Source organism: Fringilla coelebs (assembly GCF_963513975.1).
Source record: "Fringilla coelebs genome assembly, chromosome: 2".
NCBI lineage: Eukaryota > Metazoa > Chordata > Aves > Passeriformes > Fringillidae > Fringilla > Fringilla coelebs.
In genome coordinates, this window is record NC_140029.1 from 41,376,281 (window position 1) to 41,389,041 (window position 12,761).

Consider the following 12,761-nt stretch of genomic DNA (forward strand, 5'->3'; position numbering starts at 1 on the left):
ATCTGCATTGCAGTGGCAGTATCATGAAAAGGCAGCCCTGCATCGGTTTGCTGGTGTGACCCAGAACAGCTGGGCATTGCCTGCTCCATACTGGCTACCATCAGGATAGCACTATTTGACCCTTCGGGCTCTGCCAAAACAGACACTGACAAGATGCCAGCAGGAGATCTGAGGCTCAAAAAAGCAAAGGTTCAAGGAAGCAGATTTCTCCTAGTTTCTTGGACATGGTATGGAACTCATGGTATGGAAACCTGAACACACAGGAGCCATTAAGCAGTGCCATAAGCAAGGCATGCAAAATGCAAAACTAATTGTTTGAAGAAGCCTAGTAGCTGTCCTGACAGACTAAGGAAGTGTCATAGAAAACGGATGTAGACACAGCTCAGTTGGTTAGTTATAATTCTTTATGTGAATGAAACAGCTCTGTGTAACGTCACTGAAGTCAAAATACCTAAATAAAGTGTCTAAGCCATATTTGATAGCTAAAAGATGGTAATCTGATCTGGGTATCTGTCATTGTAAGAACTCAGAATTATATACATTACAAGAATGACAAAAGAGGTTAACTGTTTCCTGTGGAGCACTGGGGAGTTAGCAGGAGGCAGGCTGGGTGAAAGCTCTGCCATAAAAAGTCAGTATCGTTCTGGAGTTCATGACTCCAGAGTTTCAATTCTCCAGCTCATGCTTTGAAGGCTCTTTATGTATCTTTCTTGCTGATAAGGACTGAGTGGTTAATCAAAGGTTACTCTTTTTGAAAAAATGTTGTCTCACTGATAGTTTTAATTTCTGGCATTTATCGGCTCTGTAAGGTTATGCTTGTGAGTAATGGTCTCATGGTTTTAGTCATACAATTTCCATGGGCGTATCTGATGCTCTGATAATCATAACCAAGTTAACTGAAGAGACAATGTTCCCAGATAATATTTAGCTTGAAGCTTGTTGTATTTGTGTCAGATCTGACAAATGACTTTGTTGCATACTTCTCCCAAAGCAGTTGATTTAATAAAAGATATTGTTTCTTTCCACAAACATTGCCTTAAATGACTGTAGCTACAACGCTATTACTATTCAGGATCTCCCTCTAAGATCTTTCATCTGAATGTTTCAGTCACTGCAGCAGAGCACACTGTGGCTGGACATGTGAATGCACATGTACATTTGGCAACAGCCCAGTTAGCTTCGGATACTGTTAGCAGTGTGGCCCTGCTAACCCAGACTTCCAGAAACATGAACCCCTCAACATCTGTACCTGGGCTGGGTTGCAGAAGCTGAGCTTTCACTGCCTTTCCTCTGCTCCTATCAGCACAACTAGTCCTCAAGCTGAAAGTCAGTTTTGGCAAATATCTGCGTACTGCCAATGACTGCAGGGTAATCCTGCACAGAGCAAGGCCTCTGGAATCTGTTTCTCTTATTTTTTAATTTTTTTTCCTGTGCAAAACAGAAAAAAAACCCCTTAAAACTTCATAGACCCCCTTTAGAAACCTCCCCCGCAAAATCCTCACAAAAATTGCAATTAAACATTTAACGATCAAATGAATCTGCTTTGGAGTAGGAGTGACTTACTATACTAACATAGTACTGTTGCTAATACTGCTAATGTTGCTGTTACTGCTAATACTTTCTGTAGGGTAATCTGAAAATGGAAAGATAGGAATGGAATGAGGAACTTGTGTAATTTGTCTTTGGCTATAGGAAAAATTCCAAATAGGTTCCATAAAAAGATGAACGTGCAGAAGAAAAGTTATATTGCTAGCCCTCCATGGCCTCAGTAGGTAAGTTATAACGATATATTGAAGCTCTGAGGACAGAGAGTTCATCACTTCTTTAATCTGAGCATTTTATCGTTTTACAATCCATAACAGAGTGACAGTGCAAAGCCCTTTCCCTGTTGAACTCTTGTTTTCCTTGGATTATCAGGAGTTTATGTTTAGCAGGTTTTCCAAACTGAATACCTCAGTCTTTTCCAGTAGTGTTTGTGCTACATGTAACATTATCCTTTGCTGGTGCATGCACTGGCAAGTTAAAATTAGACTTCCTAAATGTCATTACATCAGCTTGTTACTCTCTTACTTGAACAAGAGTGTGCTACTTTAATTAATGAATTTCTACTCTATATTCCTCTAAAAAACAAACATGCATTTTATTCAGATGCTTATGTATATATTTAAACAATGTATGCATAACATGCATTTTCTGTTTATTCAAATTTCAACCTGCCAATGATGAAAATAATAGTAACAATGCAAAGTGGCAAATAGATTACATCTGATTATTTTGAAAACAGATTTTGTGCTACTAACAATAGCAATAAGGGCACTTTCTAGTTACTTTACATTGCTTTAAACAATGCCTGAGAAGAAGAGCTGATTTTCTTCCTTTAAATCTTGGCACAAATATTCCATAAATGGTTATTTATGAATTATAATATTCACTTTTCAAAAATATGTGTGAGATTCTGTGCCTTTTAAGTCATTTTTGATGAACAGCATTCTTTAAAAGAAATAAAACCCCTCTTATCCATTCACATTTCTCACAGATGATGTGTGACGATTTGAAACAGGGCATCATGAAATATGTGGAGAGATTATGCCGAGTTTTATCTCAAAATCGTCTGTATGTGTGAGAGGTCTGGATGTCACAGCACATAGTCTGATGTGTCAGGGGCATGAAAGGCAAAAAAAATTAAGGATCTGGAACATCCCCAGGATTCCATGCTTCCATATATGTGTGAGTCTACGACCCTGTCTATGTAATATACTGTATGGTAACAACCATGCAATGTTACATTTTCTATGTCACTCAGCCACTGGCTGTTATTATCTTAACAGAACTGTGCTTCTTTCTGGGCTCATAAAAGCTTTGGGAGACTGGTTCTGCCTAGCCTGGCTTTATTTTCTGGCTCCCTAAAACACTGCTGTCTTAATGTATTTTCTCCTACTCTAGTCTGACTCCATCTTGCTTGTGTGCTGTCCACCCCAGGGAGAGCAGTCCTTCTGCCAAGGCCCTCATGAGTGCTGACACACAGTTTCACTGGAAATCTGGCCTACTATCGCAAGGCTTAACAGCAAACAAAACCAAATCTCTTCCTTTACTGCTTCACACATAGAGAGAAACACAAAACACATTGCATGGTACACTTACAGCTAGCCCCTATCTCTGAGAAAAGCTCTTTCTGACACAAGGCAAGAAGCCTCCATTCGTTTCTACGCTCTCATAGATGGCTTACAAATCTAGCACTTTCCATTAAAATGGACATCCTGAAACAGCACACCTTTTATTTTTAAAGTTAAAATGTTAGCCCATTATACATGTAAGTATATACACTAGTACTTAATTCCTAGTATATGAGTATTTGCACAGGGTGCAGATATTCATGGATGTGGTTATTTGCTCTCTGACTTTTTCGGATACTAAAAAGAGATAACTGTAACAGACCTGGCTGTCTTTCCCCCTCTCACCATTCAGCAAGCACAATGCTCATTTTGCCATGGAAATTAGAGCTATAAGGCAGTTTGGTCCACTTCTCTGCTAACAGTGGCTCCATACTGACAGTTTACTGCTGGCACTATGTCCAGTATACTTATCACATATTACCAAGCACAGAGTAGAGTCTACTTTCTTTCTTGGAATACACGTCATTCCTACAAAGTTGTTTCTGATATTCCGCCTACAAAACCGTTTATTTATATTCATCACAATGCTTTAAACAAAATCTCTTGCACAAGCCAAAATAATCTCTTACTCCTCAGGCTCACATCTTGCAATACACATGGCTTTCCATAAGTTCCAGTTAAATTATGCTTCCTTACCTTCTACTTTGAAGATGGTAAGGTGAGGTCTGCAGTGAAAAGCCCCCAGTGCGTTGCCAGCACAATTCATCCAAAGACCCTGGAAGACCCAAGTTGCAGTGATAACAGATGATGCTCGACTAGTGACTTTCCACTCATTTGATGCAGTAGCAGCAATAGCAGCTCCCAGCCCACAGAAACAAAATATGAAAGCTATAATCTGTATTGCCAGCATGTTTCTCTGCAAACCAGGGACTTACTAATGCCACTGTGTGGAAAGAAAAGCACTTCAGTCACGTGTGTAAGCAAAAAGGCATAACATAAGCAAATTATACTTGAACAAGTTCAGTACCACTTGCTACAGAAAGTTAATGTGGCTGAAAGAAATTTTCATGGTTGAGTGATTTAAGAAAGGCTCTAGGCATTATGAATATTTAGAAAAAAAGTCAAGGTACAACTTTATAGGGAAATAATTACTAGTACTTACTTACTAATTTCTAATTGTAAAATTTAATTGTTTTCATTTTTTTTTCCAATAAAGTATTCCAGTTAATGCTTAATTTTTAGTTAATTGGAAACTTACAACCATTCCATCTAGCAAAATAGGTTCAGAGTCCAAACTGTACAGCGCTATTTAACGGATTACCACAACATTTTAGGAGGATCACACAACACTTGAAAAATAACTCATTGAAAGGCCGTGAAATTAATTCAGGCATAACCAGCCACCATGCAAGCAGCTCTAAAACTGGAGGAGGTAGTGTCTGTGGGTATATTTATAGAATAGCAGATCTAGAACAACAAGAGAAACAGCAAGTGGTCCCTGAGCAGCGATGCAGCTGCAGCAGTCAGCAGAATGAGCCTCATGCAGCCCCACTGAGACTTTTCACTCGGTCATTGTAGAAAAGGTACTGCTTCTTATATTCTGCATGACATACATAGAGCAGGAACATCTGTCCCACCACTGACTGAGCTCCTGCGACCTCACACCATGAAGAAACCTCAAAGTTTGCAAGTGATTTAACAAAATGTCATCTTTGAAGCAGCAGGCACTGACAGCATCACACAGCACCAGTTCCTGAGTATGCAATCAGTACTGGCGTGGACATACACACAATTTTGCAGACACGTGCGGCCTTCACTCTTTTAAAATTCCAACTGCCAGCTGTATTTGTACCTTTCCTGGTACTTTTGTCCTCCTCCCTAAAGAAGGGCAAACTCCTTTTCTCTTTGGTGCTAGTGTATGCCATTTGGTGACATGAAATTACCCTGAAAATTGGGTGTACACCTTCACTTTTGACAGTAACAGAGGTCTATATTTTTCCCTTTGGGTGCTTCTAGTGTTGATTCTCCCTATTACTGCTGTGATAGAATCCCACACTGAACATTGGCATTGGAATTTTTCTGTAGACTTTTCCCGGCTCGTAGAAGGCTTAAACAAGGGTGTTAAAACATCACTAATATTCCATGTAAAGAGCAAGAGGAGTTTCACTGGGACTGTCCTGTTGATCCATCACCTAGTACTTCCACTTTAACCAGCCTTTGGCTCAGCACTGAGAAGGAGGACCCAAAAGGTGGATTGTGCAGACCAGAAAATTACACCACAGGAAGGAATTTCTTTTCAGACTAATTAGTAGGCTCACATCCCACACATCTAGAGTGAATAGAAATTTTTTTGTAAACATAGGCAACTTGAAAGACACGAAAAGTGGGTTTGCTACAGAGCATCATTATAATATAGCAGGTTGTTTTGATATTGAGGACAATATTACACAGGAAGGAAGGAATTTTGCATTGCTGTTAAATAATGTAGTAACATTTTTCTTATGTTAGGTGTCAAACCTCATGTAACCTTTCATACATATTTTCACTAAATTTGAAAGGTCATAGAGGAGAAACAGGTCCAGCTATGAAGCAGATTCCTGAGAGATGAGTTTTTTTTTGTTTTATATCTACCGTACAAAAAGTTGGGTTTAGATTTGCTTTTTTGTTTGTCAAAAACTATGCAAATTCACACAGAATACTTAGAAGACATACATTAGGTTTTTTTTTTTCTTTTTTAAACCCTCTGTGTGACACTGATGTTGGCTGAGCACTCAGAGTAGCTCAAAGACATGTTTTATATCTGATGCTAAGTTCTGGACTTTCCTTGAGTGTTGTCACTGACAAAAAAGCCTCCAAAACAAAAAAAACAAACCAACCAAACAGAACAACCAAAAAGCTCCCCCAACTCAGAAGCTGCTCATTTGGACTGGAAAAGCAAGGATGGCTTTTCCACTCTCTCATCCCTCCCTACTCCTCTTTTTTCCTATTCACAGCAGTGTGCCTTATCAATACAGCCTGTGAGGAGCTACCAGGCTCAGCAGGACAGGGTCTGTTTCTTAGTGACCCGGATCTAAGGCAGAGGTATCTTCTCAGCAAGATCTTGCTCTTTTAAACCCATTATCATGGGAAGAGTTTTCACATTTCTATTTCTAAATAAACTGCCATACATACTCCTAAGTCTCTTCCCCTTCTTGCTCTTAGATCATTTTCTACCAACATTCCACCCAGTACAAACTCATTACTGTTATGCTGGTGGGACACTAAAGGCTGCTTACTTTAGTGGAAAGTGCCTGTAGACACCACTTGAACTGTAGACTACACTTTGATGGCTTAAGGAGGACTTCGTGGTTTCTTGGCCTTTATCTTCCTTGTTTTCTAGTGCATGACCGTGGAATTCATGGTCACAAGCACTTCACCCTGCATTGTTTCTAGAGAGTTAGTGTGTGAGTGATGAATAAATTAAACAGATACTTAAGTGATAAGAAAGAAGTAAGCAGTCCTGTTTACAACCCTCATTTCTTCTATAAACTGTAAGAAGTAAGTTAATCAGTCATTTAAGAAGTTCAAGGCGAAGTTGAAAGTTAACCTGTTAGTGTTGTTTTCCATTATATCAAAACTTTTTTCTCTGTTACTGAACAGACAAAAAGTTGGAAAACAGCCAGGAGTTTAAGGACTGTTTAAATATGAAGTTGGAAAAGGGAAAACATTTTGCTACGGGCCTTTGTTGAACCATTTTCCCCAAACTCCACAGATACAGCAACTGATTCTGTAACATATTGCTGTCTCTGTTAAACAGGACACTGTGCCAGTAACATGCAATATTTCTTTTACTACTGATATTATCTTTTTAAATGTCCAGTGCCAGCTCTGAAACGCAGTTGATGTCTCTGCAGCAAGACAAGAATGTTTACACAGGTAAGCTGTAGCTTTCAGTCTGTGAATTCTACTTCAGCCTATGTCAATTGTTGTAAACTTTTAATTGGATGAGTTCCCAATGCTGATACAGATCTGGCTGCTGACAACGTATATTTCACTCATGGAGACAAACACAGCTAGAGCAAACACTTAGCTAACTGAATCAGTTGTGGAGAAAATTATGGCAAAAAAAAAAAAAAAAAGAACCAAGTGCAAACCAATCCTGATGTTATCTAGGCAAGAGAAAAGAGAGCCCTGCAAAGGAGGTACCTAAGGTAACATGGAGACAAAAATGTATGAGATAAATAATCAGTTATGCCGAAGAAATTCTATGCAGAGTGGGTGGACCATGCAAATTGATCCTGAGCACTGCCAGAAGGTTTGGGAGGCCTAAACAACCAGGAGAAGTTGGACAAGCAATAAAACTAGAAGTTAAAAAGACAAAATCAGTGACTCAAGACTTCTGCAAAAGTCAAAGAAGTGAAAACAGTGCGTAAAGAAATCAAATGCTCAGAGACATCTCTACTAAATTCAGTCAGGCAAGGCACCAGCTGCATGGTAATATGACTGGTCCTATTACACAAACACAAAAAGAATTCCTGAGAACTGGCAGTGAAGCAAGAGATGGTGTTGAAAGAAGGAAGGGTGCATTCCAGATGAGCACCACGTTCTGCTATCTCTGCCAGATGCATGCAACCTAGAAATCAAGCAAGCAGGGTAGCAGGTATAGGCTGAAGGGCTACCACCTGGAGAGGAATTTCAAGGAGCAAAAAAAATCACTGGAAGTAGGAAAGCTGAGGAAAAAGACAGTTTCATAGTTTACTATATCAAAAGGAGAACATCATATTTCAATATTAGAGTGGTATGCAGCAGTTGCAATTTGAGTTGTTCAACTTGTTAATCATGAAGTGCTGGGTGACAAAAACAGAGAAGGAAAACTCAGTTCAATGTTCATCCCAAACGTATTGCTTTTTATTGAGCACTGCAGTCACAATACTAATATGATTATATTAGTGTTATGTAGTATAGTATAATCCCATTATTAATAGTACAACTTGTATATTTCCATTCCTGTAAATATTTCAGGTCAGGGTCAATGGGGTTCTTAGTAGTCTGCTATAATTGAACATGTCCCAGCTCACTGCAGAGAATTTGGACTTAGGTAGTCTTTAAAAGGACCCTTCAAAGTCAAACTATTGCATGATGCTATTATATTGCTGTAGAAGAGAAAGAAAAACTTCATACCCTTATCACTAGGAGAATCGCTTTGCTAATATATGGATACAGCAGGTAACCCATTTCAGGGTTTACACTAAATTTATACAGTCTAGATATACATGTGTTTAGGAAAACACATAACTATATATGTAGTTATGTATTATATATGTATGTATTTATTACCTATGTAGGGACAAGCTATGCTTTATTACATTTGAAAGCATTTTCTGTTAGTTGTTTAAAGGACAAACTGCACACTCATGCATTATTTATATGAGCACTTCTTGAATATTTGTCTAAGAATGCGTGGGATTTTGAGCAAGTGATTCAAATCAGTGTTTGGTACGAAGATAAAAACACATGGGATTAACTTATTTTCTCATCATATTCCTTAACTGGGCATTAAAGATAAGAGATGAATTTGAAAATGCTACTTTAGGATGATAGAGCATAATGTTCCTTATTTTATGCTGTTGACACTAGGCACTAACAAACTTATTTGGATAAAAGACATTTGCTGTCACTAAGTGCATTGTTGCTGCTGGCACTCAACCTAGACTTTCAGTAAGTGGCAAAAAGCCAAAAAGGCTTTGTCTACATAAAAATATGAAATGCAAAGAGCTAAAAGGCAGTGAAGTTAGAATGACAGGACAAATCATGTGTTTGATCTGTGCTGAAAGCTGGGGTGAAATTCAAAGTCACCGTGCTTTGCTGAGAACTTCCAGATGGTTATAGATGAAGTGATAGGCTCAAAGAAGAGATCACAGTTTTTGTAGAATAAACTGATCAAACCCAGCCTCTATTAGAATAAGTCTGTGCTACAGTATAGTGGTAGCATTACTGGAAGCTGTAGTGTTAGACATGAACAAGCTCCAGGGTGCTGTGGATAGAAGAGTTCAGTGCTTTGAATGATAATTGATGCCAATGAAAAGATTGTAACACAGATAAAGAAGCAAGGAGGGTGGGAAAGAGAGAAGTAACAGAAATATTGTGATATAAGTGCTACAGACACATGCAAACTCTAAAGAAAAACAACACAATGCTGGAAAAATCACTAGTTTGTCATACAAGTGAACTCAGCCTCAAGAAAACCTTTGTAAGTGCCCTGAGTGCACCCACATCCACCCTTCCCAGGGGTTTGGGTGCTGGGGCTTAAGGCAAGCTTACAAATGGTGCAGCTGAGGGTGCACATCTCCCTTCCTGCTGGAGATGTGGGGAGAGACTCCCAGCCAGCACAGTGCTGCAGAAAAGCCACGGCAGGTGTCCCTCTCTGCCCTGTGGGATCTGCTTATAAGCTTGGTCCTTGATGGAGCTACAGTGCCTGGAGCCTGGCTTCCCAGGCTGTCCTGGGCCATGGCCGCTGATGCAGAGCTGGACCCTGTCCCTCACCTGCAGTCCTGACTTGCCAGCTTGACCTTGGACCCCAGCGATCACTGGGCTGTGTCTGACACTGGCGCTGTCACTCCTGGGGCTGTCCCATTCCCTGGACAAAGGCCACCCTGCCACCCCCGTGGGGAGCCCCCTGTGCCCTCTGGCCAGCTCAGGCCACCATGAGCTCCAGTGCTGTGGGCCCGGGCCCTGCTGACCCCTCCTGTCCGAGCGCAGCACGCCTGCCCCGAGGCTCTCCGCAGTGTTCGCTCTCTGCACAGCCCCAAGCTCCAGCTCAGCCCCAGGTCTTGACTTCCTCAGGGGCATCTGAACACCTGCACCCAGCCCAAACACTAACGTGGGGCAGCTCCAGTTCCTCCCATGTCCCAGGAGCTCTTCAGGGATGGTCCGATGCCCTTGCCCCACCGCCTGACCTGGACCATATATGGACACTCCAGCAATATCAACCCAGGCTCGCTGGCCACTGGGAATGGATATGTAACACCCACCCCACTCCAAGCCAGGGAGTTGCATGGGCCCTGGAAATAGTTCCATGGGGACCCCCAGCATGGTCTGAGACCCATCAGACATTGCCCAGGATCCCCTACCCTGCCCTCATGGCCGAGGCACCTCACACCCAGTGTGTATCACCTCAGGTCTGTGCAAAGTGTGAGAACACTTGTGAACGAGCAGGGAGCCCAGGTGGCCAAGAAGGCCAAAATAATCCTGGCCTGCATCAAAAACTGTGTGGCCAGCAGGACTAGGGAAGTGATTGTCCCTCTATATTAGGCACTGGTGAGTCCCCACCACAGATACTAGGCTCCTCAATTTGGGAAGGACATTGAGGTGCTGGAGCAGGCCCAGAGAAGGGCAATGGAGCTGGTGAAGGCTGTAGAAAGTCATAAGAAGAGCAGCTGAGGAACCTGGGGTTGTTTAGCCTGGAGAAAGGAGGTGACCTTATCACTGTCTATAGCTACCTGAGAGGAGGTTGTGCCCAGGTGGGGATCGGCTTCTCCCAGGCAGCTGGGGCAACATGAGAGGAAATGGGCCAGGGAGAATTCAGGCTGGACATCAGAAAGAATTTCTTATTTGAAAGGGTAGTCAAGCATGGGAATGGGCTGTCCAGGAAGCTGAAGGAGTCAATGTCCCTGCAGCTGTTCAAGAAATACCTGGACGTGGCACTTAGTGTCATGATCTAGTTGACAAATGTGGTGGTCAGTCAAGTCTTGATGTTCTTGGAGGTCTCTTCCAACCTTACTGATGCTATGAGTCTACAGCATCCCTGATTGAGGAGTCCATAGCCAGGGCTCATCCCTTCCCATGGGAGCTGCTCTGAAGACAAATCTCTGGTGCTGTATCTTTAGAAGAACCACAGACCCCACTGCAGTGCAGCCCAGCCTGTACCTGCCTGTGGGCCCTGCTGACCCCGACCCAGATCTGCACCCATGGGCCAATGCCTGAGCCCAGCCACAGCCTGTCCCCATCCCTAGGGAGCTGACCTGTGCCCAGAAATGGAGCTGCACGGGTGACCCTGGCTGCCCTGCTCCTGGACAGGAGGGTTGGATGGGCCCTGGAAGCCAGGTCCTGCTCCGACACAAGGGAGCCATGCCCTGGGGAGCCTTTTTCCAAATGTTAGGGCATTAAGGGCAGAAACCATGGTAGAACTGTGGAATCACAAACTCTGTCTGTACATAGTTCATGTTATCTGATTGTATCAGTAGTTTTGAATGAGTGTATCTAAAACAACATGCAAATAACCCTTTCTGGGTACAGTACTCTGTCTGTACTGTATTGAGTACAGACAGAGAGAAAATAGCTTGACATGAAGAATAGACCTGAAAGGATGTTATCAATTTTGAGGATAAGGTCCAGCTCTGACAAAGTAATCCAAACTGACATAAAGTAATAATATTATGAAAATTAATAATTAAAAGGAGCTGCTGAATTGCTTTCTTAATGCTACGTTTCGTATGCCAGAAAAGATTTGGTACCTTCCCACTATTTCATCTGATAATACACCTCTTCAAAATTGCAACACATAATCACATTGCAAAACTCTTTACACATCTCTTTGGCCTATGTCATAAGGACTGTGGAAGACACAGCTCTCTCTCCCTCTACCAGCCTGCCGTGGTACCAGCCCTCTGGGAGGCTATCACTTCACATGAGATTTAGGCAAGAAGGAAAAAGTGTTGTTGCCCTCCTGCAGCAGATTCATCTCCCCTCCTTCTTCAAGAATGTGATTCCAGCCATGTCCCATACTGGTGTGCTGGGGAAGAGACACCTCTGCTTAATTATACAATTTTTTGGGTATCTGCCAGAGTGCAGTTCTCAGGAAATTTGCTATGCTGCTAGTCATTCTTTCCATAATGGCAGTAGAAATGCATCTGCTCATAAACACACACATGTACACCTCCTTCTGTTTTAAACAACTGACTTGCTGAACATGCTATGCAAGTTCCTGTGAGCGCTGCCAACCTGTCCTGCTCACACAAGCACTTCAGGACCAACAAAGACTGGGTGATATCCCTTAAAGCTGATGCACCAAATACAAAACTATGCCTACACGTCCACGCAGCAATTCCTGTGACCTCCTCATATTTTGAAAATGGAATTTAGCAGAATTCAGCAGTTTCGTGTCACAGAAAAATTATCTTCAATAAGGCCATTAACACAATTGCTTGTCACCAGTGACATCCCAAATCCATGACGTGCCAGACATACCTGTTCTGAGGCCTAACACTAGGATTGGTAGAGGTTCTTCCTGCAATTTCTTTGTATTGCTTCTGGGAGCAGTGCAAAGTGCTTCATTCTTGCTCTAGCTGTGTTTGCCTCAGACCATTTTCTCTAGAGCAGAAAAGGACTCTCTCTTTTACTTTTCCTTCTTGACTCCTAACAATGCTGCTTACTGTATCAGAAAGCCCAAACCTAGTGTTTTCTACAGCACATATGGATTAACTTTCAGGTCTGGCTGGTCTTCAGCCTTCCCTTCAATAGGAAACTTCCTGAAATATTCAAGAAATCCTTTACCTCTTCTGTTTTCAGGTAGGAATACATGTTAGACCAAGGTGGGATTGAGTGCAGATGACACTGTTCTCAGTGCTGTGTCAGACTGAAAGAGCCCAAGTTTGAAAAAGTGGAGAAGGA

General features: G+C 41.9%; 1 protein-coding gene across 1 annotated transcript in view; it reads right to left on the minus strand.

Moving 5' to 3' along the window:
* Window positions 1-3,957, minus strand: part of CLDN10 (claudin 10) — a gene marked incomplete at both ends in the record, with an annotated part of 54,353 nt that extends 50,396 nt beyond the window's left edge. The window contains one exon of the mRNA XM_084226654.1: window positions 3,810-3,957. Coding sequence (XP_084082780.1) covers window positions 3,810-3,879 — 70 coding nt within the window. The remainder of the gene's footprint in view (window positions 1-3,809) is intronic.
* Between the last annotated feature and the right edge of the window lie 8,804 nt (window positions 3,958-12,761).